General features: G+C 57.1%; 10 protein-coding genes across 10 annotated transcripts; 6 read left to right on the top strand and 4 right to left on the bottom strand.

Annotated features, from left to right (window-relative positions):
• Positions 1 to 150: 150 nt before the first annotated feature.
• Positions 151 to 2781, bottom strand: INS49_000667 (uncharacterized protein; the record flags this gene model as incomplete). Its single annotated transcript, XM_043161504.1, has 3 exons — positions 151 to 815; positions 901 to 1111; positions 2581 to 2781. 3 exons carry the CDS (start codon positions 2779 to 2781, stop codon positions 151 to 153), a joined length of 1077 nt encoding a protein of 358 aa, XP_043030010.1.
• Positions 2782 to 4836: 2055 nt separating this feature from the next.
• On the bottom strand, positions 4837 to 8463 carry INS49_000666 (uncharacterized protein; the record flags this gene model as incomplete). The annotated part of the gene is made up of 4 exons (XM_043161503.1): positions 4837 to 4916; positions 5046 to 7296; positions 7587 to 8115; positions 8405 to 8463. The coding sequence occupies 4 exons, from the start codon at positions 8461 to 8463 to the stop codon at positions 4837 to 4839; spliced, it is 2919 nt and encodes a 972-aa protein (XP_043030009.1).
• Positions 8464 to 9556: 1093 nt separating this feature from the next.
• On the top strand, positions 9557 to 10661 carry INS49_000665 (uncharacterized protein; the record flags this gene model as incomplete). Its single annotated transcript, XM_043161502.1, has 4 exons — positions 9557 to 9695; positions 9780 to 10011; positions 10093 to 10362; positions 10427 to 10661. 4 exons carry the CDS (start codon positions 9557 to 9559, stop codon positions 10659 to 10661), a joined length of 876 nt encoding a protein of 291 aa, XP_043030008.1.
• Positions 10662 to 11104: 443 nt separating this feature from the next.
• Positions 11105 to 11894, top strand: INS49_000664 (uncharacterized protein; the record flags this gene model as incomplete). Its single annotated transcript, XM_043161501.1, has 2 exons — positions 11105 to 11187; positions 11327 to 11894. 2 exons carry the CDS (start codon positions 11105 to 11107, stop codon positions 11892 to 11894), a joined length of 651 nt encoding a protein of 216 aa, XP_043030007.1.
• A 156-nt stretch (positions 11895 to 12050) lies between these two features.
• Positions 12051 to 13082, bottom strand: INS49_000663 (uncharacterized protein; the record flags this gene model as incomplete). Its single annotated transcript, XM_043161500.1, has 1 exon — positions 12051 to 13082. One exon carries the CDS (start codon positions 13080 to 13082, stop codon positions 12051 to 12053), a length of 1032 nt encoding a protein of 343 aa, XP_043030006.1.
• A 737-nt stretch (positions 13083 to 13819) lies between these two features.
• INS49_000662 (uncharacterized protein) lies at positions 13820 to 15035 on the top strand (the record flags this gene model as incomplete). Its single annotated transcript, XM_043161499.1, has 2 exons — positions 13820 to 14002; positions 14076 to 15035. 2 exons carry the CDS (start codon positions 13820 to 13822, stop codon positions 15033 to 15035), a joined length of 1143 nt encoding a protein of 380 aa, XP_043030005.1.
• Positions 15036 to 15894: 859 nt separating this feature from the next.
• INS49_000661 (uncharacterized protein) lies at positions 15895 to 17499 on the top strand (the record flags this gene model as incomplete). The annotated part of the gene is made up of 5 exons (XM_043161498.1): positions 15895 to 16503; positions 16564 to 16852; positions 16939 to 16970; positions 17027 to 17356; positions 17419 to 17499. 5 exons carry the CDS (start codon positions 15895 to 15897, stop codon positions 17497 to 17499), a joined length of 1341 nt encoding a protein of 446 aa, XP_043030004.1.
• Positions 17500 to 18258: 759 nt separating this feature from the next.
• INS49_000660 (uncharacterized protein) lies at positions 18259 to 19479 on the top strand (the record flags this gene model as incomplete). The annotated part of the gene is made up of 1 exon (XM_043161497.1): positions 18259 to 19479. One exon carries the CDS (start codon positions 18259 to 18261, stop codon positions 19477 to 19479), a length of 1221 nt encoding a protein of 406 aa, XP_043030003.1.
• A 1352-nt stretch (positions 19480 to 20831) lies between these two features.
• On the top strand, positions 20832 to 22253 carry INS49_000659 (uncharacterized protein; the record flags this gene model as incomplete). Its single annotated transcript, XM_043161496.1, has 1 exon — positions 20832 to 22253. The coding sequence occupies one exon, from the start codon at positions 20832 to 20834 to the stop codon at positions 22251 to 22253; it is 1422 nt and encodes a 473-aa protein (XP_043030002.1).
• Positions 22254 to 23255: 1002 nt separating this feature from the next.
• Positions 23256 to 23967, bottom strand: INS49_000658 (uncharacterized protein; the record flags this gene model as incomplete). The annotated part of the gene is made up of 2 exons (XM_043161495.1): positions 23256 to 23600; positions 23740 to 23967. The coding sequence occupies 2 exons, from the start codon at positions 23965 to 23967 to the stop codon at positions 23256 to 23258; spliced, it is 573 nt and encodes a 190-aa protein (XP_043030001.1).
• Between the last annotated feature and the right edge of the window lie 1223 nt (positions 23968 to 25190).

The raw sequence follows: 25190 nt of genomic DNA, 5'->3' as shown, positions 1-25190 counted from the left end.
CAGGGGCAGGGGCAGCGGACGAACTGTCACGAACGGCGCACGTCAGCCCTTGTCGTCGACAACGCAAGCCACGCAGCGCAGTGGCGTGAGCTCCAGCCCGGACCGCGAGCCGCGCAGCCGCTGCAGATCGGGGATGGGCGCGGGCGTCTTCTAGCGGCCGTCTTTCTTCCCTCCCTTCCAAGACTTCCGCGGAGGGGTGGACGGATGTGCCTTACTGTTGGCCGCCTGACTGTTCCCGTTCGTTCTGCCCGCCGCGCCGCTGCCACCGCTGCCGCTGCTACTGTCCTCTCCGGAGGCCGGCGCGCTGTGCGAGGCAGTCTTCCCGTCCGGTTTGTCGGGCTTCACTTCGTCGTCCTTGTCGTCGTGATACGTCTCCACCTGCTGGACCGTGGACTCCACCCCACCGGGCGCGGGGTTCTGCTGGAAAGCCCAGGGCGACAGCGCGACAAACAGGCTCAGGAATACGGATATGGCGGTCGCGAACAGCTGGAAGAGGAACCAGAGGGGCCGCCACACGCACCACCAGTAGGGCCCTGTGAACTTGAGGAACTCGTTGACCTGGTACAGGTCCTCCTGGCGAGATATCCTCCAGACCTGCTGGCTCCGGCCGCCCGTGGCGGTAGACCCCGGCTGCTGGGGCGCCTTCTCGCCGCCGTCGGTGTCCTCCCGCCTCGCGATCACCTGCGGCTCGCCGTTGCGGTGCGCTCCCAGGTCGCAGGGGACCAGGTCGAGGACCGTGACGAGCCGCACGCGGGCGTGGTAGCCCGGCGCGAACCAGATCGAGAATACCTGCCGCATGTCCAGGTACATCTTGTCTCTTTCTTTGTCATGTACTACATGCATGCACAAATTAACCGACTACGCCTCAATCTACTCGTAAACGGGGGAACTATAACTTACAAGCCGTGTCGATGTCAATGACTATTTTGGGCGACAACATCCGATACCACTGGAAGATCCCCCTGAGTGCATCGCGGGAGCTCAGGCGGCGCAGGCCGGGGAGGACGAGGTCGCCCTCGCTGAAGCGCGGCGCGATGCAGAAGGGGTGCACGAACTCAGCGTCGGGCGTGAAGAAGCGGTCGATGGTCCGGCGCTGCTCATCCGGCGTGCCCTGGCACAGGGAGCGGACCACATGCCTTATCTCCTGCTCTGGCACCACGCGCGCAAAGACGCCGAGTTAGACGAAAGTAATCAGAGTAGACTTCGGCTGGAGCTGCACGGGGCAAGGAGGCCTTACCGGGATTTTCCATTATTTTACACAGTTACGATGTCCTCGGTTGAGAGTAGCCAATGCGCTGGGGGGGGGGGGCGGTTGTTAGAGGTCCGTCTCGATGGTCAGTGTCGAGTTAGGGGAGGGGCAGGACAGGAGCCAATTCCAACTGAATTACACAGGAAGACCAGGTAGTTCTGCAGACAGTATCACATGGGAAGGGCCTCAAAGCGCATCGCTGCACCAGCAGCTCGAATGCGAATGTGCTGTGTACGAGACGCACTTGGGGGCTCTGCTTTGACCAGTGTGATGTCATGGCCCACTGGGGCTCTACACACTTGTACTCCAGGCATGTGAAAAGGCCAGGGGGCGCCTCCTCAGCCACCAGCGGGATCTGCAGCAGCCCGAGAAAGCTCCTTCCCTGCCCTGTGGGTTTGGTTGGAGCTAGCTACAGCGCTGAAGGTGTTGCTGGTGGTTCAAGTAGGACATTCTTTGCGAGCGCCGACTTCTCTTCCCTGGTCGTACCATTCTCGACTGGCATGCCACATATGACACTAGGTACTGGGGGCTGCCACATGCCCATCGTTGTGGCAAGGAGTGCAGCATTTCGTCTCATCTCCCAGAGTCGCGTCTTGAGGCTCAAGTTTTGCTCCCCGGCTCCATGCTGATGATGATTTGATCTTCGTATTCGATATGGCTGGGATTCGCCTCTTTTCATGCTCGGTGCTTCGGCTTGCCTTTCAATTGCCTTTCAGCATGAAATGCAACCTGCTCGGATCACTCCGCGGACTAGCGTGTACCAAATAATCTGAGACATCTTCGCGCCAAAACGTGTATACATATATTTCTATCTACCAGAGAAAATACTTGAGGTGGTATTTCAAAGCGCAAAGATATAAGTAGAGCAACGATGTCTTGCACCGCCAACGTCAAAAACCCAATCGCTCCGTATGCAGAGGGCAAGGATCAAGGTCAGTAGAAGCCGCCCCAGGAAATGCCATCGTGAGCTTTCCTTGTCCGCGAGCCTTCTCCCCGTAACCCCGAATCACAAGCAACGCGATCCTCGCTTTAATGCTTCCCAGTTCTGCGAGCAACATCCTTGCCCTTGCCTCTCCCTCTCCCTCGTGCTCGTACAGGTCTCATCCGCGCTCACCGCAATTCCTGTGTGGTATCATCGGCCCAATCCTGTGTGTTTCGTAACCCAATCCCAACACATAATCTCGTAAACAATGAACAACAAATGCCATTCCATCTCTTCCTTACCCATGCCGGCTCCCATTCCTAGATTATTATTAATCCCCGTCGTTCCCCCATTCCAGTCATGCCGAGGTCGACCTTAATTACCTTCCGTGCCTGCTCGACCTCCTCACGTCTCTTAGCGGCGCATCACCCCCGGCGAATCGATCGGGGTCGACCTCGCGAAACCCACTCTCCCTCCTCGCGCTCGAGCTCCGTCTCCGGTGGCTCTTGGACTTGTGCCTCCTCGGCGGCGGGCTGTGCTCCTCAATCACAACAACCTCGTCCTCCGTATCATCGTGCGGCACGAACCTCGGCGGCGGTGGCGCGGCCATCGGGGGTTGTGGAGGCCCGGGCGGGGGGCCACTTGCTCTGCGGATCGTCTCCTCCATCACAATCCTCTCGGGCGGCGGGTCGACAACGGGGTTCGTACGGCTGGTATGGACCTCGACTGTCTCGCGACGTCGCGATGGCGACCGGTGATGGTGTTTTGAGTGGCGCCGGCGCGACTTACGCGTGACGACACTCGCGGTTCCGTACGAGCTTATGGTGTCTGGTCGGTTCCCAATGGACAGGCAGGTATATACAAGCCACAAAAGCAACAGGAAGCCGCCCACAGCACCGAGCGTGATTCCGACAACCTCGCCTGCGTCGGGGCCGTCATTTAAGCCAGGGTAGGCGCCGGGGATCGTGGACGTAGTGGTATCTCGTTGACTAAGCAGTACGCGACTTGGCGCATCTAAGGCTGTCTTGACCGTTCGGGAGGGAAAGCTGTCTAGGGAGTGAAAGCGCCCTGATATTTCTGGGACTGATTGGGGCGGTAAATCTCGCAGCTGAGGCTGTAGTTCGCGCGGTGCCAGGTAGTCGACAAGAGCGGCCGGGAGGCGCGCCGGTAATGACATGGGAGCCATCGCGGACGTGAATGTAACTCGATGACCTCGAGTGGAGTTTGATCCAGGATCGAGGCTATGTGCGCGCGGCGGTCGCAACGGTCAAAATCTGACGATGCTGACTTGATCAGGGTAGGTTGCTTGCTTGGGTGTTTCGCATTGCCGTGCAGAATTCTTGGTGCAAAACATGGGCGAGGGTTCGCACTCGACGGTTGGCGCAGTGGGCCGCTGGGGTCGCGCTCTGGAATAACCAACTCTGGGATAATCGGCTGCTGGAGTGGGCTAGTCTATCTGAGGGTGATCGGTAGCTACTCTTGTTCCTAGAGGCTTTCACTTCTAATGCGCTGCTAGTTTGGGCTGTCGTGACAGTACCGTCAGCACCAAGAGAGTTGCTCGGGGCAATTGTTGTGATCAGATTGATAGATTGGTCCGGCTTGCACAAAGGGGTTGGCTCTAGGTCGTCTGGCGCGTTGAACGCGAATCGCGAAGATACAGTGCTTGAAGGCACTTGTTGAAGATGTAGGCGACTCGAGGCGTGGCGTGGAGACTCGAGCTGTAAGTGCGAGGTGGACTGGAGAGGCTGAGAGAGAGACGGCGGGTTGGTGGTGCGCAGTTTACGGCCACGCCAAGCGACGCTGCCGAGAATAGAAGGAGCGGAGCGACGAGGAACCAGAATGCATGCGCCGCCCAGCTCTCCGGTTCGAATGATGAATGGGAATGATGTGCAGTAGGCTGGAGGAGGGAAAGGCAGGGGAGATGAGCGCAACCGGTCACTCAAATCTACATGGAGGCGGGCGGTATTGTATTACCAAACAGAAGTACCTTCCCTCTGGGACTGGGAAGTGGGAGGTGGTGGGGTTGGGGTTGGGCAGGATGGCGGTTGCGATGCACCCTGCACTTGCACCTGGGTTTACCAGGAGGAGTTGCTCCTCCAACCATCTCCTTCCAAGGAATCAACATCCTTCACCAACCACCGCTTTTACTAATATTAAGCGGCCTAGGTACTTTTATTAGCACGCGACGTGCAGCCAGTCCACTCTCGACCACGCCGGACCCTCGGAATCGTCGTCGTCGTCGTCGGCTCCCCCGGAACAATTTTAACACCTTCTCAACTCGATTTATTCTTTCAGGGTTGTCTCACGGCAATTGAGTGGTTCCTTTCTTTGGCCGCCAAGGATGACGCGCAGAGGCCCTGGACAAGAAACTTCAACGGCCAACACCACTCGAGTGCATGTAGATCCTCTTACTAGTGTCAGAAGTTGCGTTTTACTTGATGAGTCTCAGGGTGGCATTTCTTGATTTCGTCCGAACTCGTCAGCTCTGCTGACAAGTGCCGCATCGCTATATTCGCGGTCAAAGCCAAGCCAATTGCCAGCCCGGCGGCAATTGCCCATGTGAAGTGAAGATAGTTTTCTTGACTTCGCGGTGGCGGACACTGATGCCGCTATAAAGGGAAGACAACGACACTGAGCTGGCCCTTCGTCCTGTTAGTTTCGCGACTTAGACGAAACCTCGAATCCCTCTGATCCCCGACGACTTCTTGTCGCGCTTGTCCTTTCGACCAGTGTTCTGGACGCCACCTGAATCGAAACCAGAAAGTCAGTACTTAGGACTTCGTCACCTGTCGTTCCGCCGAAAGAAGGGTGACTTGCCTCTCCCGTGAAACCTATCAGCAGGGCTTCTGTCCCCTCCCTGCAGCGTGTCCGCACTTCCGGACGGCGTCGAAGGCCGTTGCAACACTGTGCCAAACGATGACCCCGTTATCGTGTCCAGGGGCGGTGTCACATTGTATTTTGCTCCCTCGACAAAGAGCTCAGGGTCTGAGAATCCTCGCCCGCGACGTGATCTCCTTCGCACAGGGCTGGGTGGATCCCCACTCTGCACGATCGCAGAGAGTTCTGCGTCTGACGAGTCTGAAGGGACACCCATCCTTGGCGTGCTGGAAAACGCCGGTGATCTCGAGCTGCTGGATGCCTTTTCGAGAAGTGACGCCTGCAGGACGGTGCACTTGTTCACCAGGAGGTTGTGTCTTCTCTGTAGATCTGACATTTTCGCTCGGCTTGCTGCTAGTGCACTCTCGATGGCTTTATTAGGGTCCTCTTCTCGTCTGGGCCGTCTGGCACCGTGCTTTAAGGCATCCTGAAGTTTCGTGTTGAGGTCGGAAATCTGTGATTCGTACAACTTCCTCGCCTCTACCACCTCAGCATCACGCGCTTCCAGCTTCATACTCAGCACTTCAGCTCGGCCAATCGATTCGGCGGCTTCAGCCAGGCGCTCTTCTGTCTCCCTTTCCTTGGCCTGGTACGTTTGTTCCACCTCGATGAGCCGGCTCACTTCCGCTTTGAGCCGCACGATTTCTTCAACATGATCGTTGATCGCCTGCAGGTTTTGTTTCGAGTTTAGTTCCGTGGTTTCATACTCACAGACCATTCTCGTCAGCTTTTCGCACTCCTCCGTCTTCGCCTCCAGCTCTCGCTTGAGGCCAGCTCCTTCACTGCTCCATTTCTTTTGCTCCTCTCTCAGGACCTTCAGCTTCGCGGACAGGTCAGTCTCCCATTTCTTGGCTATATTGCGCCGATTCTCAGATTCCTTCTTCGCCCGCAACTCCGACCGTTTTGCCTCATCGATGCGGTTCCGCAGGTTTCGATTGATCATGATGAGATTCTGTGTTTCCGCTTCTGTTGCAGCTTCCTTCAATTGCCGTCTCTTCAACTCTCCGATGTGGATCATGTGCTGTTGTTTCATGTAGCGTTCGAAACTGAGATCGTTGCTCAGGAGGAGGATCTTCTTGTATAGCCGCTGGATTTCACCGTCACTATCGGTCGATGGAGGAGCAGCAACGGGGGCCGCTTGCGCAGACAGCTTGCTTGATGTCTTATCAGGCATGGAATCCTGGTGACTCAAGGCGAGAGACGGTACGCTGTCGTTGGCCAGTGACTGGTGCAATCCGGTCTTGATAGCTTTGTTTGAAGTGATCATATCCTGCAAGTTGGTGTGCGAGGCTGAGAGGCCCAGCGATGGCGGCAATGTAGGACTGTCTCCTGGCCCGTCGCGGGTGCGAGTCTGGAATGCATCGCGGAGAGAAGGAGCGTGACTTGATTGAGAAGCGCGCCGTATTACTCCCGCGACGGTTCGCGCCTCTTCCGACACTGATCCTGCACCTGAATTTCTCCCGGCGCTCGCCAGATCCCGAGATGAAGTCCTTGCAAGAATAGCCTGGCCGGTAAGGAACGGCTGGTCTGCTCCGTTCCTAGGGTTGTCGTCCATCTCGGACAGCCCGAGCTCTTGCGCAGGTCCAAGTTCGGCACCAACTCCAAGTTCTGTGGCCAAGCACAGCGCAGTGCATTCCGTGACCACCTCGGAAGACTCGCTCTTGATCCATCTGCTGAAATCGGTCTTCTCAGACTCCAAAGTCAAGTTGTAGAAGTTTGGATGAAGTATGTGGTACTGCCTGAACCTTTCTGACTTCTGGCGGATTTCTGAAGGCTGAACTTCGATATCGTCGGCATTTGGCATGTTTGCGTGACGCAGATACCGTTGCGGTTTCCTGATATAATCCACGAAATTGAGGGGATACAACCCGTAGAGAATTGTGAAGAAACTCAGGAGATTTGGAATTGACATGTTGTCAGCATCTGGCGCGAAGGTGCAAACTTCCCAATCAGTAGGCAAGACTTTCTCGTCATCGACTTCTATTTCTGGGTTGTCGGCTGCCAAAGATCTCTCTCTATCCCAGAACAACAGACGGGCATAAATATTGAACAGCTTTGGGAGGTACGGCACCAGAGAACTTGGCACATTTGGTAGCAGCATCGTCAAAGCAGTGATAGCTAGCGTGACCACCGTGGTCGAGGTATCACTTTGCAGACTCCGCAGGATGTTGTCGAAGAGCGGCGTCTCGAGGACAACGTGCAGATGAGGCGGCTCGCTCTGAACGAACTCGCAGAGAAGGGTCAAAGCCTGGGCACGAAACTCTTTTTGAACGATGAAAGAGTTTAACGCGGTCAAAAGACCCTATAGATTGTTAGCCAATAATGCTAATGATTCTCGTACCCAAAACACCAGCAGCCCCACCGGCGACCGACATATACAATCATCAAATGTGGCTCGTGTCACATCAACCACTTTCAGCTTGTGGAGTGCCGATTGAATGCGACGTGATTGGCCTTGGTCTGAGCACGGCATTATGACGGTCACCGGAAGGGCCGCGTGAGTAGGTTCGGAGATGATTGAAGTGGACATGAACGAACCTTGGGCCTTTTCTTGCCATAGCTGAGCAAGCCACTACGTATCAGGGTCGCCTTGAGAGCCCCTGACGAGTTACCATCATTGTTGGAGAACTGGAAGCTCTGCATCCAAGTCTTCATCAGCTTAATAGCAATCTGGTTCGCCCCTTGACCCTCTGCGGCCTCGACGCCGTTGTCGTAGGTCAGCACGGCCAAAGTGTTTGCCCAGGCCTCTTTGGCTAGATTTTTGTCTTGTGCCATGTGGTCGAGGACCGGCTCCGTCATTTGATCCCACCATTGGACGAGATATGTGGGATTTCTAAGCGCAGGCAAGAGCCGGCGCAGGATGGCAAGCCAAGGAGCGTAGGAGCCCACATTCTCCTTGACTGTCTTCTCCCATATGGACAGCAGGTCCTCCTGGAGGCGCTCTGAGGCGCCTTCCTCATTGTGCTTCTCGAGGTAGGCGTCAATGACTTGGGTTAGCTCATCCGGAAGAGGCAGGCCGGCGGTAGGTAGGAATGCATTGATGGCCTTGGTGAGATCCTTGGTGGAGCTGCGACAAGGTCAGAAGCTGGAGCGCGATAACAGCGGTTGTAGAAGGTGAAAACCCGTTGCAAAGGTCAGAACACCTCGCAGAGGCTGATTTTGCTGCTGCACGTGTAAGAACGGCCGAGACGACCTGGCTGGGTTGATCGTCTCAAACAAGCACGTCCCATGCGAGGCTATCCTAGATTCAGGTGTGTTGCCCGTGCCTCAAGAGAGTTGGTCGCCCCCATAGATTACAACCTGCAAAAGCGTTCCCCGCTGGAAAATTGTATCCTGGGAAGTTTTCTCTTTATGACATCTCCCGGACACGCATCTGAGGATAGAGGTTCTGCGTGGGGACCACGCCCATGTGCATGGCCTGCCGCGGTTGAAGGAGAGTCCCTGCAAAATCCACTTGGCAATTGCAATGGAGAGATAGATAGTCGGCTTGTGGTTGAGAATCAGGACATAAATGGGCGATGCAAAGCGGTGGCATGGAGTGAAAAGTCAAAATATGAAGCAGGGGTTGCCTACGCGGAAGACATGTTTGCAGTGGCCGTCAGAGTGACACGATCATGCTCGTGCAGGCCGTCGACAGCAAGGCAGGGCGAGCCTCGTCAAGTGACGCAGAGTCGGGTGTTCGGACGGGTGAGTGAGTTGAGGAGTGGATCTAAGCGCGAGGCTCCCCACGACGCTTTGCTCATCCAGGGTGTGTCGAGCTCTCCGAAGATATCCACCCGCGATTATATGTCGGCGAAGGGGTGTTTAAGCGCGCAGGATGGGTTGTGGGCTGCCCTCTGACAGTGGCCGATGGGTGGTGCGATAGTCTCAATCTGAGAAGTCAGACGACGTCGGGGGAGCAGCAACCCAGGGAATGGCCGGGCAGACCCACCCAGCGCACCAGGCCACTGGCTGGCTGACTTGACAGAGGCAGGCTTTCAGTCCGCACAAGCATTGATCTGTGATCCCTGCAGGCCGAAGCTTACCCCACAGTCTAACAGGTCCCACTCCCGCATTTGCAGCTTGAGGCTGCCCCACGGAGGGATGTCGGCGCACGGCTCCAGGTAGGGGTCCCAGGAGCATCGTACCACTAAGATGGCCTGCTGCGAGCCCCTCCACCAGTCAGGCCATGCCTTCAATGCTTGGTCCAGCTGCAGGTGCACTCATTTAAGAGGGAGAGCTGGTCACGTTCAGAAGGAGGGGTCGGTCGGGAAAACGGACACCTCATCCAGCTCACACACGAATTAATCCATCCTCTGCATCCTCTCTCGGATCTACGCTCCTCTTGAATTGACTTGCCCGTCCAAAGCACAACCTCAATCATCATCGACATCGCCGTCAACATACCAATTGACCACATTGAGATCATCCGCGGATTATCTCTTGCTGCTCAATCGACTTGCCCCCGTCTCTGACACAGACAACGTGACCAGCCTCTTCCACCCATCCCCCCGCCCAAGTTGCCCAAGATGGCCTCCAAGACGAGTGCAGTGGCCGACAACGAGCCAGTTGATGTGCTCTTCGCCCTGCACGACAAGTTCGACTTCCTGGACTTTGCTGGCCCCCTCGAGGTCCTGACCACTGCCCTCCACGATATTAACGACCCTTGTAAGCACCCAACCCCGCCCAGATCCCCCCGTCCTCATGTGTCTGCCCTCTGGACAGCCCGCTGAGTTGATTCTCCTTCTTCAGCCACCAAAGCTTTCGACATCACCATCGCTTCAGACGAGCCCAAGGCGCTCTCTGCCGCCGGTGTCATCGTTGGCTCTCAAATCTCATTCAAAGAGGCCCATGAGCGCATTGAGGATTTCGACATCGTCGTCATCCTGGGCGGAAATGCAGAGCCCATCATCAAGGCCAAGGCCGAGCCTCTCGCCCTCATCACGGCCTACAGCGAGATCCAGAAGAAGAGCCCCGAGCGAGAGTAAGCATATATTCTACTGGAGTACTATTCCATACCGAGGGACACATTCGGCTGATCTTTTCTTCCTTCTCCAATCTGCAGGCGCACTCTCTTCTCCGTCTGCACCGGATCTCTCCTGCTCGCTCAGCAGGGAATCCTAGCTGGGCTCTCGGCCACTACCCACCCCGATTACATTGTCACGTTCGAGAACATTTGCAGTCTGGCCGTCCAGAGAGATCTTGGTGAGCGCACCGATGTTGTGGAGGACACGCGATACGTTGTCAACAACCTGCGCTTCGAGCTCGGTGACGAGGACGAGAACCCCTACGTCCGAAGCACCAGGCCCGACGGCCGACGACCTTCCAATGCTCGGTGAGTGTTTATATCCACACTGGATCATCTATTCCGAGTTCGAGCGCTAACCCAGCCCGTGCAGGAAGGGAAGCATGTCCTTCAAGAGCTCCAACTCCCGTCGCGAGTCCATCACCCGCCGCGCCGCCATGCGCCTCGGTGGTCTTCGTGTGATCACGGCGGGGGGAGTCAGCGCTGGCATAGATGCAGCCTTGTATCTTGTCAGCGTGATGGTCTCGGAGGAGTCTGCCAACGAGGCTGCTCGGAAGATTTGCTGGAACTGGACCAAGGGCACCGTGGTTGATGGACTTGATGTCTGAATGCGAGCCCGAGGGGCTTGCCGCCACAACATTTGTGGCGATGTTGAGGCAATAGCCGAACTGGAGCCAAAGTGTGGGCTCCACAGTAGGAAGCTGGCCTTTTTGCCGCATATGGTGCCCTGTAGCTAGGATAGGATCAGCTGTGGTGTCTTCTTCAAGCAACACTGAAACCCAAAAAAGTAAAATGTTCATGACAAGAACCCTTATTCCTGATTCGAGCGTGATTGTGGATTGATCCTGTATAAGTGACCGGCTACAGCCGCGAGTCCCACTTCTCCCACTTCGGGGCCGACAGCGGCTCCATCAGGAGTGCCCGGGGGTCCGTGCGCCGGCCAAAAAGTCTGGAGAGTTGACCTCTCGGTTCGACATGCGCTCGTGCGATCCGTCCGTCGCGACCTGCGGTTGACCAGCGAACTTGCGACCGTCAACTCGATCACTCCAAAATGACTTCGAAAGCAGCTGTGGGGGCAGCGGAAGGCCTCGCGCGGGCAGCGCCCTTCCGTCTCGGCGAGAAAGCAGTCTACCTGTGAGTAGAACTTGTCTGCACCACAGGCCACTTCCGCGACATGATCGCGACAGCTGCAAGACACACAGCCCTCCGATGCACAACCCCTGCCCCAATTGGCCTGCACCCAGCTGACTTGGAAATCCTCCAACGCCGACAGACCAAACCATGTCGTAGCCTTCGTCCGCCCCAAAGAGGGCCAGCCGCCCACGATGGCGACGTTCAACGTGCCACTATCCTTCAACAAGCTCGACTTCCGGGACTACCTGTGGAACGTGTACAACGTCGAGGTGCGGTCGGTGCGGTCCTTCGTCAACCAGATGCGGCCGCGGCAGCGGCAGTACGGCAACACCCAGGGCGGCAAGTGGTACCGGCCCCGGAGCCAGAAGATGATGATCGCGGACCTGGCGCGCCCCTTCGTGTGGCCCGAGGCGCCCGAGGACTTTTCCCCCTGGGACAAGCTCATGTTCGACGCCGTCGAGGCCGAGCACATGAAGGGCATGGAGGCGCAGTTCGCCCGCGCGAAGGGCATCCCAGGGCTGAGGGACGAGATGGGGGTTAGCCCGGACAGGAGGAAGCTGCGGACGCAGGCTGAGAAGCTGCTGGCTGGGAAGGGCAAGTGGAAGCCCGGCCAGCCGCTGGGGCCGGCGTGGGTTGAAATTGATGAGGCCGAGGAGGTCGAGGGGTCCCAAACGGCTCATGCGGCGGAAGGGGATGCAAAACCTTGATGGTTGTAACGAGGGGAACACACACACACACACACACACACAAAGAGAGTGAGAGAGAGAGAGCGGCATGTATAAAGTTGTATGATACGGGCATCACTGTCTAAAGAAGATCACATCATATGGTGGCGCATACGGTTGAAGGCAATATTCGAAAGGCTACGGCTCTACCCAGTGTTCTGGCTGCTGGAACTTGAGGACCTCGTCTCCCCAGCTCCACCACCCTGCCGTGAGGTTTCTGGCAAATATCTCGAGGCCCCTGTATCCAGGAGGCAAGACATCCTCGAGTAGAGGTCGCAGATTGGGTTTGCGCGAATGGAGATCCGGCACGGAAACAATTACTCTGCTCCGACAAGGCAGCCTCGTCTCGGCCCCTCGCTTCCTCGCAATCAGGAGCCGCTCCCATGGCTTCCTCCACGTAGAGTTTACGTCCACCATCGGCTCGCCAGCCGTTGTGACCTTGAGCCACGTCCACTCGCCTACAAGTTCCAGCCCCCATTCCGCGAAGAGGCCTCTAGGTGATGTCAGTAGCTCCAGCACGCTTGCTTTGTTGGTGATCCAAACGGCGACAAGGCCCCCGGGTGCTAGGTGAGACATAATGGGTATCAGTGACAGAGTCTCACGGATCTCGTCGAGATCATTGGCTGTTTGGTAGCTGCCTCTCTTGCGACGCACTGAGCGATTCGGCCAATTGGGGTCCATGACTATGAGGTCGAACATGGGGGCCTCTTTTAGGAAGCGAGACCTTTCCGAGGAGATTGTCCCTTGGAGGTAGACTGACTCTTCAGCAATCACTGGGTCGCTGAGAACATCCTCCGGGGCATCGACATCCTCGGCTTTTCTCTTCTTGTCTCGCTCATCTCCCTTCACATCCGTCTCCTTGACAGCATGGATCCGGGGCAGGCACCACGGCCCCGAGTACAAGTCGTTCAGCACTTGCAAAGCATCCTCAACCGCTGCCGCAGCGGAAAGCTCCGCCAAAGCTGCTGCCGCGCTTGGGTGGGGAAGGGATTGCTTGGGCTCCGGAGTCTTGAACGGCTGCTCAGGCGGGTTTGATGAATCGAGCCTCCGTCTCCTGCCACGCTGAGATGCTTCCGCAGGGTTCAGGAATTGAGCGTCCTCAATAGACTTGGGACCGTCGATGAGAATGACGCTGCGGTCTTCATTGCGGAACAAGATTGACTCCGACATTGCCCCCGTCTTCTCTTGTTGCTGGTCTCTTCATGTGATCCAGCACGCTCGAGTTGCCTCTGACAAGAACGTGGGATTTCCTATGTGGCCATGACTGTAGAGTGACGTGGTTAGTGAATTGACATCTGAAAGCCAGAGCAAAAACTCAATTTCTGGCGAGTGTGCTGCAGACCAGACGGGTAGTGAGGGCCCAGTAAACAGATTAAGCTTACATGCAGTTGTTGGGCCAGGATATCGGTATTCCGACTGTCTGGGTTGAACAAGACCCCAGATGTCGATTCCGAGTCGGCTATTCTCGGTTAGCAACCACAGTAAAGCCTAACCCGCCCGTAATAAGACCGTGGCTCAGGCAGGCGGCTTTAGAAGGTGGGCCGCTTACAAAATGGCCCCTGGCTACAGGCGTTTCCGGACTTTGGGGTTAATGACGTCCCCTGCCCGTTCTGCCCGTGCGAACCGTGGCCGCGACCTGGACCCGTGCCTTTCACGATCCACCCGCATCTTACCTACCTAGGCACGCTGCATAAAGAATTCGCCCTTCTTCTCCGGCCCTTCTCCTCCGACCCTTCTCCTCCGACCCTTCTTACCTGCTCCTTGGCTGACCTCGGAACCCCAAACTGTTCACCGAATCTGTCGCAATGACCATACCCTCGCTCTGACAATTTCACGACCAACTCACTTCTCACGCGGCGCTGACCGCTGGCGGGGGAATGCCATCGGCCCTGAGGGAGGATGCCTCAATGCCGGCGCTTCCACATCACGAATTACGAAAGGATAGCGACCGGCCAGGCCGTCGCCTTCGGGAGGGAAATGTCGCCGTGTGCCCGACAGACGACGAGGCGGTAGTACCGAGGAAGGTGGACAAGCAGAGCCTGGACTATCTATGGCGCTCTGGCACGGCGGGCGGTGTTGCAGGATGCGCTGTAAGTACAAACGATTTCTATACATGGTTTCTAGTAGCGGGTGTGGAATCGTCGCTCACCGGTTGGTCGACAGGCAAAAACCGTCGTTGCGCCGCTTGACCGGGTCAAAATCCTCTTCCAGGCGAGGAATCCGCAGTTCGTCAAGTACTCCGGGTCCTGGGTTGGTACAGTCGCAGCTATGAACGAGATATACCGCCAGCAGGGCACCGCAGGACTGTTCAGGGGTCACTCAGCCACCTTGTTAAGAGTGTTCCCGTACGCTGGGATCAAGTTTCTCGCATACGAGCAAATACGATCAGCCGTTATCCCGACCAAAGACCACGAGACTCCCCTGAGGCGGCTCCTGAGCGGCTCTCTCGCCGGAGCAACCTCGGTCTTCTTCACCTACCCGCTGGAGGTAATACGGGTCCGACTGGCCTTCGAGACAAAACAACACGACCGCTCGTCATTATCTTCCATATGCCGGCAAATCTACAACGAGCACCCAGGCGCTACACCTGCCGCCGGGACACATGGCCCGGCTCCCGTCAAATTAGCGACAGCGGCGGCCTCGACTGTGGAGGCTGTTGTACCGCAGAGAGGCATGATCAACTTCTACCGCGGTTTCTCGCCGACAATACTTGGAATGCTTCCCTACGCCGGCGTGTCCTTCCTCACCCACGACACAATGGGGGACTTGCTGCGACACCATCTGATCGCGGAGTGGACGACATTACCGCAGCGCAGGAACGCGCCAGAAGGAAAGCCGCCACCTTTACAATCCTGGGCGGAACTGCTGGCGGGCGGCGTGGCGGGGTTGGTCTCGCAGACATGTTCGTACCCGCTCGAGGTCGTGCGGCGGCGGATGCAGGTGGCAGGGGCAGTGGGTGATGGCCACCGGTTGCGCATCGCCGAGACGGCGGCGCTGATCATGAAGGAGCGGGGGATACGGGGCCTCTTCGTCGGTCTCACGATCGGATACGTGAAGATTGTGCCCATGAGTGCGGTCAGCTTCTTTACATACGAGCGGCTGAAGTCGGTGTTCGGAATTTAGAAAGGGGCTTTCCTGGGAGAACGCGGCGCTCTGGCGTACTTTGGATGACGGCACAGCAATGAATTTGATACCGGAATGGAGGTAGCATAGGGATAGAGAGAGGGTATTATACTCGTGGATACAGAACAAATAAGAGACTGACTGACTTGTCACACATCGGGAGTGCATTCCTTCTGAAGGCAAATGATGCCCAAGAGAAGATCGACTCTATACCTCCTTGGAACTTCCTGATCACTTCCGAGGGAAAACCATCTGTTCTGTCAGAGCACATAGCCTCTAATAGAGGCCGCGGCTGACTTTGCAACTACCTACCGTTCTCCTGGCGGCCGCGTTCCTGGCCCAGTCTGTCAAGTTGCTCTTCCAGTCCGTTGCTTCCCGTTCCTACTGGTCGTGCCTGCCAATTCTTGACAGTGTTGACTTTCCAATACTCCAAGAAAACGAAGAATCAGTGTGGACCAAAATAGTGTCACAACACTCACAACATACTGCCAGTACATTATTACCTCAACCTCGATCCTTGATATCGACCCTTCCACGCTGCTACCTAGACCACCTACCGTACCTTGATATCGCCAAGTCTCTTGCCATATCCTCAGTCTCAACGAACTTCTCATACTTAGGTTAGCAGCACGCAATAACAGTCGGACACGATAACTCTCGGCCCTGTGTGTTAGAGAATCAATAATAGCTCGACTAGACTCGGCGATCTGTCTTTCGACAACGTACCTTCTGGTCCACACGCAGACACAGGCACGGACAGCGCAGCATCTACCAAGGCGCTGTCATTCGGAACAACAGACAATCCTCTGACACCTGAACTCTCTCGAGCATAGGCTCGGCCAATTTGTCAATACCTCAAATGAGCCGTGGTTCCCCTTCATTATCGCCGCAGGGTTTCTGGAACGGAAGTGCCCGAGACTCTGCACGCAACTCCAGAAACACAGGCGGTCATGATCCCCCACGTCCAGCAAAAGAAGGGTTTGAGTGGGTGTGGTTTCCAGATGGATACTGGGCAGAGAGGCCGGCCCCACGCCGGACTAGTTCGAAGAACCCGGGTACAATTTCGGCGGGCTCAGCGGGCAAGATATTCAAATGGACATCGAGGGCAAATGGAGGCCCAGCGCCTTCTCAGGATCAAGAGCTGCGAGATCTCTCTCCAAAGACAGTTCAATCAACCCCTCCCCGGACTCTTCCGCAACTCTACCTGCCTGACAAGAACTCTGGGTCGTTCAGCCCTCCCAGGACTCTTCCACAGAGCCCATGGCTCTCGGAGGCTGCCCAGGTACAAGCCTTGCAGCGTCCTGCTGACCAGCAGATGGATTTTGTCGGCACCAATACAATGGATGAGCAGTCTTTCCGTTCTCGCAGAAGATCGAGCGGCAAGTCCAGTGCTACATCGGCACTTCATCAAGGGAAAAACAAGGCACCCAGGTCCAAGTCTTCCTGGAACCTTTTCCAACGATCGAAAGTGAGTGAGTGGCTTCCCCCAGAAGTGTTCCGCGAATGGGTCAAAAATTGAAAGCATTAGATTGAGAACCCTGCGGAAGTACTCCCAGGAGCAGCCAAGGATACAGCCGTGGACACAGCGCCTAGTTACTTCACCCAGAAGCCAGTCGATCCTCCCCACCCTCTTACACCACCGGAAGAGAAGGAAGAGTACGTCGCCGGTTGGCCGCTCAGAAGCCTGCAGAAATGGTTCAGCAAGGCCCCTCAGAATCGCAAAGACACAATGCCGTCGTCTCGATCAAGCCATGCGAGCAACTCGATCCCAAGCACTCTTCAGTGGATTGGACCGAACTCCCCAGCCACCCCAGCTTGTGATATTGATGGCTACAGAAAACGCCAAGGCAAGAATATTCTTCTCACCAGTGACAGGTGTAAACTGACCCAAGTGATGAACCAGCGCGCGGCGCCATGAGATCATATCCTGCCGATGTACGTTGTTCAAGTCTACTTTAAAAGTGTACAGAGCTCATGCTGAAGACCGCCAGGAATCTAAATCTTTACCCACGGCCCCTATCAAGCAATCAGCGGGTGGCCCCCAAAGGAGCCTCTTCATGGATATCACACACCCTCGGCCCGCGGACGACTCGGTATCATCTTCCGCAAGCTCCGCACGGGCAGCACCAAAGGTGTTATCATACCGCAATGGGGTCGACACCGAGAGGCGGGAGTGGTGGGACCCAACCCAGGCTTTGGTCCGCAGAGACCCGGTGAAAGGCGTCTCCTTTTTCGAATTCGACATGCCGGAGCACCTTCCCTCCAGCCCCATGTGCCCAGCCAACCCAATGCACAGGCTCGAAGGAAAGGGAGTCTGCGTGGTGAGTAATACCGGCGCCACTCGTCGTAAGTCTTGGTTGAGCTGATAATCCTCACTCTGCAGTTTCATGGGAGATCAAAGCAGGCATCCATGGATGATGAGGATGGAATTGCCGAGGAGGAGTTGATGGAGAGCCCCCGATAGACGATCGGTAATCACCGAAAGTTGTCTAGCTGACAAGATTCCTCATTCTGACCTATAACCTCCCTATGAGCAACTATAGCTAAGCCCTGTTGTAGTTTCAAAGGTGTTTGTTGAGGTTGCGATCCGCCGAGTATCGACCATCGAGATCTTGTCACATCGTGTCGTAAGACAAAATCCGCTTGAGCCAACTGTGAGCAATCTACTAGCCCCTCTATATCTCCTTGCCGCAGGATTCGCTATCTCACATTCTGGGCATGTCCTCATACGTTTCGCGCCGTTGGCCACCTTCCTCTGTGTGGTCTGTAACAGGTATCGAGGCAGTAACCAACTCGAGCCTCCTGGAGTGTGTCCTGAAGCGAGCACCACATCTCTGTGCAGTGAAGCGAACAAACACAGAGATACACACAATTGATAAACAAGGCGTTTTATCGAGAATTTCGTCTAGGCCCAGAATATTTGATTTGATGCATTGCTACAGACACAAGATTTCGAAGTTGGTGTCAACGAGGATCGTTAACATATCATACCCCTGTCACTTACTTTACACCCCTGCCACTGAGCGACAGGGGACCGGCCGTGCGCCTAGACCGTAGTGCTACTTAGCCATGTAGCTACGGCCTGCACCCATCGGCAGCCTTGTTCTGAAGCTCTACTTTTTGTCGTCGCAACTGACATTACCATCTCCAGCTTTGCGTCCCTCTCGCGACCCAATCGGATACCCCCTCGGGCGACCGTCCTCGAGAAGACTCGAACGCGACCATGGCAGCAGCAGCACAGGACCCTCTCCTCCTGTTTCGACAGGCAATCGCATCAGGCCAGCCCGTCACCCCCGTGGCTGGCGATTCGGCCGACGAGGCGCCTCTGTCACAAGCTACACAAATCCGATTCGCAGACTCCACAGCCCTCCCCATCGACTCGCCGACACGGTTCCAGCCCGATGAGTCGACCACAATAGACCTGCGCTCCATCTACTTCGCCTGGGTCAACCGAGACCTCGCCATCCCGGACTACAATGCCGCCGCGACGGCGCTGAACGAGGAGCTGGCCGCCAAGGGCCTGGGCGCCACCGTGCACAAGCTCGCCTTTGTCGAGCGCGTCGACCTCATCACCTGGCTCGAGGGCGGCGGCGAGAGCGAGTACATAAAGAAGCTGCCGGGCGACGCGGCACCGGCGGCGGCGGAGGCGCTTAAGAGCTCGTCCCAGCCGGCGGCATCCGCGCGGGCGGGCAAGGGGTCGCTGGACCCGAGGCTGCAGCAGATCTACGCCGGGGAGCGCAAGATGGGGGACCGCAACACAGCGCTGAGGGGCGTCAAGCCCATCGACTTCTCGGGCGTCCGCAAGCACGCGGCGCTGTTCACCACGCGGAAGCCTGGGCAGCCGCCGGCGCCTGCTGCCGCGGCGGGAGGAGGCGCGGCGCTCCCGATCAACCAGAAGCCGGCCAAGCGGCCGGACCCCATCATCCTGCTGTCGCCGTCTGCGTCGTCGCTGCTGCGCATCTCCAACGTGCGGGCGTTCCTCGAGACGGGCCGGTACGAGCTCCCCGAGAGCGGGTCGACGGCGACGATGCTCAACATCATGCGGGTGATGCGCGAGATCGACCCGAACCGCGCGATGCGCTTCATCCTGGTCGAGGGCCCCGAGAACTTCAAGCCCGAGTACTGGAACCGCGTGGTGGCCGTGTTCACGACGGGCCAGCCGTGGCAGTTCAAGAACTACAAGTGGAGCAACCCCAACGAGCTCTTCAGGCACGTCCTGGGCTGCCACGTCGGCTGGCGCGGGGACCAGGTCCCGGATAACGTCCGGAACTGGGGCCACCGCGTCCAGTGCTTCACCGTCGACAAGTGGAGGGACCCGGGCCTCCCCGGCGCCGAGGCCAGCCGCTTCCGCGACAGGGAGGTGGTCGAGAGCATCTGGAAGCAAATTGAGAACAACATGAGGTCCAAGGGCTGGAGGAAGGATGCGGCCCCGGCGTCTATCTGATTGGGGCGTCGTTGAGCGAGGTCGGACGCACATTACGTTGAGAGATCACCAGACTACGACAACAGACAGCGTGTCAACCGGGCCAAATCCAGCACGAGGACGCCGAATAATCGTCGTTCGGGTCAGATTCTTGACTCGGGGGATCAGTCAAGCTGAGATTGTCGGGCTCTAATCGGGCGGCTAGTCATCACCACAGGCGAGGCTGGCTTATGGTCATCATCAAGGAGACAGGCCACGACGAGGAGGGTGAGCCGTAGTGACAGTATGGAGACAGGAAAAAGCGGGCATGAAACGGCGTTCCAAGGGATTGCGAAAATTGGCATTATGGTGGTATCGGCCAGGAGGTTTCTCCATAGATGAAATGATACCATTCACACGATCTACTCGCCCTGTTTTAGCCCACAGGTCATGGTTTACGGCCGGTGTTTCTGGCTGTTTTGGTCGAGCAGCAATTCTCGCCTCACCTCACCTGCAGGCCGGCCATGTTTTGTCACGGCTTAGTAGATGTGGAAATAAACAAGTCTGCGCCACAGGGGGTAGGGTGTTGGTGAAGGGTTATTTCACAAAACCGGCCGGCCGGGCCACCTTTTTTCGCGGAAGCGCAGTCTCCCGGGAGAGGCGTTTCTGAGCAAAAGGCTCATCAAATGCACGCCTGCTGCGGCTGACGTCTGATGCTGGTGGTTCGTTAATTCGCCCTGCTGCCGAGCGAGATCCTCCCGCGCAGTAGGCCGCCCTAGCACGCCTGTCAGCACTATTTTCGGATGCACAGCCTGCACACACACCCCTCCTACTGCTGCCATCCGTGCTGCCGTGGTGGCGCGGCACCTGGCTTCTCCAACATCCGGAGGGGAGCTCAGGATCGGCAAGATGAGCTTTGCCTCCATTGCAGGCTACCAGAATGTTACCGTTCTGGTCCTGTCCCAAAAGCAACAAGCTTTTGGTCGTCTCATATTGGACCTGCAAGCTTGACTTTGGGCTTGGAACGCCTACCTGCAGGGTCTCTCTGCTCTTCACTCGTCCACTTGTCTCGACATCGAACTTGGATCACGGACTCAACTGTCTCAGTCACTACCTTATCACCTGTGGCTAGTGCCTCCTGCTCTCACTCCTTTTGTCCATGTGCAGTCTCTAGACGCCCCATTGTCCCCCCAACGCAAGAGGATCAGTTGACGCTGTTGGCTGACCGGCCTTTGCCGCTAATCCTCATCCCGTTGGTTGTCGACGGCGCGGAGGTTGGGTCCCAGACCCAGAGAAAACGGGCAGCATCGTTCGCTTGTCTGCTTCCGTCTCGGTTGAATCTCATCGTCAGGACACATCGGCACCGTCTGTCACCAAGCGCAACTAAGACGACCATGTCTAAGAGATCGGTGTTCACAACAATCAGCCCGCTGCCTGCGGGCATCCCGCGCCATGTCGTCCTCGAATTCCTACACAACCACTTGGAGATGATTGACCTGAATCCCCTGGTGAAGGAGAGGCATCCCATCAAGCCGCCTGCTGACGCCCCAGCCGATGAGATGAATTGCATCTGGTACTCCCTGACCGACCGCATCACGTATCTGCCCGGGGGCCTGGCGAGCGGAGACATCTCATACACATGCGCGTTCCATGACCTCCCGGACGGCATCCAGACCCACTGTCGCGCCCCGCTCAATGTCGACATCAGGGATAAATGGACGCTGTGCGGCACGTTGCCTGGTGAGCCCTCCGAGCCCGTGGAGCTGGGCATCGGCGCGCCGGCGACGGGGCTGTATATCCGGGAAGATGTCGATCTCCGCTGCAACCTCCTCATGACCGGCTTCGTCAAGAAGAACCTGAAGAAATCGCACGCCACGCTCGTGGACCACCTGGTCGAGAAGGCAAGACTGGTGATGTCTGGAGACAGAGACAGCGTCTACACCGGACGATCGCCCTCGAGCGCAGCGGAGGAGAAGCCAGTTCTGTTCTCACCGTCGCAATCATCACAGAAACAGGCTCAACGCTACAGCGGCCAGGCAACGACGGCGGGGACGAGACGGAGCCCGCCTCCGCAACTCGGGAGCCCGTTTGTTCCTGGATACCAGCCCGGACGGCCGCCGTCCATGCGATACCCCAGCCCACACACGGGCGAGCAGCGTCCCATCGCACCAGCCGTCGCACCAGCCGTCGCACATCAAAGATCGCACTCACAACACGCCAACCCTCCCAGCCAGTTCGACCAACACCGCCCAGCAGCCTGGCCCCCCTCAGCAGCACACGCGCTCCCTCCCACGCGGCCACAACACCCGGAGCACTACTCCCTCCCTCCACCGGCCCACCACGACAACGCACTCTACCCTCAGCCCCTCCGCGTGCGGAACCTGTCCGTCGGCTCAGCCCACGTGACACAGCCCCTACCAGGCACGACGATGACGACGAGCAACGGCGGCGGCGGCCGCTCAGCCTCGTACCGGAGCTCGGACTCGTCCGCCGGATCCACGCTGACAGCAGCGACCAGCCGGCCGTCCGTCTCGGAGCCCAGGACCAGCAGCAGCGGCGACGACCACCCGGAGTACCCGTCCCTGAATCCGTACTCGGACGCAGGTGGTGACTGCGGCAGTCCCTCGCTTGATGAGCCGCTGCCGCCGCGCAAGCCGCTGCTGTTCGCCGAGCTGGCCGGGTCGGAGGGGCTCAGGAAGGGGAAGGGCGAGGAGCAGGCGCGCCGCGGCGCGCACCACCCGTCGGTGCTAAGGCCTGGGGGTCGCGCTGGAATGGGCGCGCGGCTGGACTCGCCTTTTATCGCGGAGCTGGAATGAACGATCCCTCTTGCCTGCCGGCCTGGAAGCCTGGCAGTCCGATTGTTTTCTTCCACTTCGGGCGGCCCGGCGCTAGTGGCGGGTGTTGATGATATCGGCTGCGTGCCAGAGGGGAATCGGCGGGCGAGTAGTGATTTGGATCCGCAACCGGCAGCCTCCCATATCTGCTTGGCACTGTTTACTCGGGGGTATTGTCTCAGGCTCATATTACGTTGCCTCGGTGATCGGTCGTACTGCGGTGACGGGTCGTGCTCTGGTATGTGCCCTTTATCTGTACCTCATTTCTGACTTGTGCCGCCTGTGGCGATTTTCTGGACAGGCGAAGTGTTGGATTGTGGAATCATGGCGTTGAGATGCTATCCCCGATATTTGATCGTTTTAGGATACCCCCCCCCCTTTTCAGAATACCCCTTCGCTCGCTTTCAATACTGGCAGGGCGTAAATTGGCAAGTTGTGCCAGGAGCAATTTCACATTATACAACGCAAAAAACAAGTCTTCTAGGTGATGCAGTGCCATTGTTCTGATGTCCTCTGCGCCAGAGTAAAATCTGTTTATAGAGCCGGGAAAAGCACAATGCAAACCACAGTAGAAAAATAAAAGACGTTGTTCATGCTTCGTTTCATTGCCACGCACCTCCCCTCAACTCCCCATCCCCGATCGCATGTTTTCTCCATCCCGAAAGCCATATTAACGTCGACTTCGTGAGTAGCAGACCTGAAAATAGAAGAGGCAAGGCAAGAGAGACAAGCCTCCTCGCAACCACCTTTCTTCTCACTCCTTCATTCCCACGCCCACTTCAAAAATAAAAATAAGTAAAAATTGGAACCCAAAAAACCCTAGGTGGTGGGGGGAAGAAACGATTTACATGAGACGTCCCGAAACCCTGAAGCGAAAAAGATGATTGATGCCTTGTGTGGAATTAACACCAAAACATGCCAGCCCCCTGGAAAAACTCTCTCTCTCTCTTTTCCCCTTCGGCGTCCACTTCATCATTGGCTTTCTCACAGAGCCGCCACACCGGCGAGCGCGCCAGCCAGCACGAGCGCCGAGGCCTTGAGGCCCGCGGCTCCGGCAGTGACGTAAGTCGGCTTGGGCGCGACGGGCTGGTACGCGCCGGTCTGCTGGCCGTTCTGGGGCGGCGCCGGGACGGGCGCGGCCGGAGGGGCGACGGGGGAGTCGCCCTTGACGGGGGGAGCAGGTGGGGGAGGAGCAACGGGGGAGTCGCCCTTGACTGGGGGAGCTGGGGGGGGAGGAGGAGGGGGCGGGTAGTCGTTCTTGGGCGGCGGGGGCGGGATGCCCTCCTTGGTCTGGACCGGGGGAGGCCCGACAGTGACCTTGGGGACGGTCTGGATGGGTTTGTTGTTAGCCTGGGTGAGGTTGATGGGTGGTGTGTGTATAGATGTGTACACACACACACACACACACACACACACACACATATATATATATATATACACTCCGTCACACATGGAATATGTTACTTACGGTGGTGATGGTGCATGGGCAGTTGGTGATGGTCACGGGCCCGGGGGTCTTGGCCGTGTAGCACACGTCCTTCCAGGTGATGACGGTGGGCACGGGGCAGTAGGTCACGAACGAGTTCACCACGATGGTCGTGGTGATGGTGCCGTTCATGGCGGGCGGCGGGATGCCCGTTCGCTGGGCGGTAGCCACAGAGGCCGCCAGGAGGGTGAGGAGGTTTCGCATCTGCATCTTGTCTGTCCTTCTGTTTTCCTCTGTTTTGTGTGTTGTGTGTGTTGTTGTGTCTACGATGTCGGGGTTGCGGAACGAAAAAGAAGGTTGACCGGTGGCGCAGAGGTTTTTCTCAACAAGTGGCAACGTAGAATTTAACGAGTGTGAAGAACGTCAAGTCGAACGAGTGAGACTGTGGTCGAGACCAAACAATTGCGATGCGGAAGAAGGTGTCACATCAACAGACTCAAGAGGCGAGGCAGTCTTATATGGATGCGGACGACTAGTCCAGGCCCATGGACGAACCCGTCACAAGAATCTGCAATTAAACTCGCCGACAGGAGTTGTCTAATGACACATTGCTGGTATGACAAACAAACAAACCGTGTTGTTGGTCTCGAGAAATGCTTCCGTGGCGGCACATTCCAGTCAGCCTGCCCAGCTGGCCACCAGCACGCGACGGCCCACACACACCACTCACACCCGTCACACATTCCATCACCATCGTCCAAGAGCACCGTTCAAACTGTGGGCGAAGCCAAAAGCGGCGATCCTTTTTTCGTAGTGTGTTAATGGTCATCTAAGAAGCGGTCGATCTCATCGACTGGTATCGTATAATGGTCCGTCGTTATGTACACTCTTGTGCCGAAATAGCTCAGGGCCATATCATAATGTAACAAGCCCCTCGGTTATACGGTCCATCCCCCTGACACCGAGCTGTTCGACGTGCTGAATCGTACCGGCCCTTGCCTTTTACATCATAGATCCTGTCCCGTAGAGAATTAGAGTCCTTGGCCACTCCGAGCCAGGGACTCGCACAATCCTTCCCCCTCCCCTCCATTCCACCAACAGAGAAAAAAATGAAATGCAATGATGACACAGCGAGTCGGTCACCCAAATGCGCTCCATCAAAACGCTAGTCTTGGATGCTCCCGCAAGGAAGAATCCGTCGTAAAGACCGAGCACCCGTCGTCCGCCCTTTCTTCAATATGGACTGCCTGGGCCATGTCTATGCCGAAAACGAGCCCAACGCCTTGACTTCCGAATCACGCAGAGAAAAATGAAAAGCTGGCCCAACGCTTCCTCGAACATGCGGCGGGCCACAGAGGTGGAGGTACATCCGATTTGTATGCGATGCGATGGGCAAGAAAAGTGGAGACCACTTAGGCGAATGTGATCGAGGGATTTCACTGGTACCGAGACTACCCAATCGTGCGACGAATCTTGTCGATCATCTCATCGTC

This window comes from Diaporthe citri (assembly GCF_014595645.1).
Source record: "Diaporthe citri strain NFHF-8-4 chromosome Unknown scaffold_1, whole genome shotgun sequence".
NCBI lineage: Eukaryota > Fungi > Ascomycota > Sordariomycetes > Diaporthales > Diaporthaceae > Diaporthe > Diaporthe citri.
This window is presented reverse-complemented; position numbering and strand designations above follow the sequence as displayed.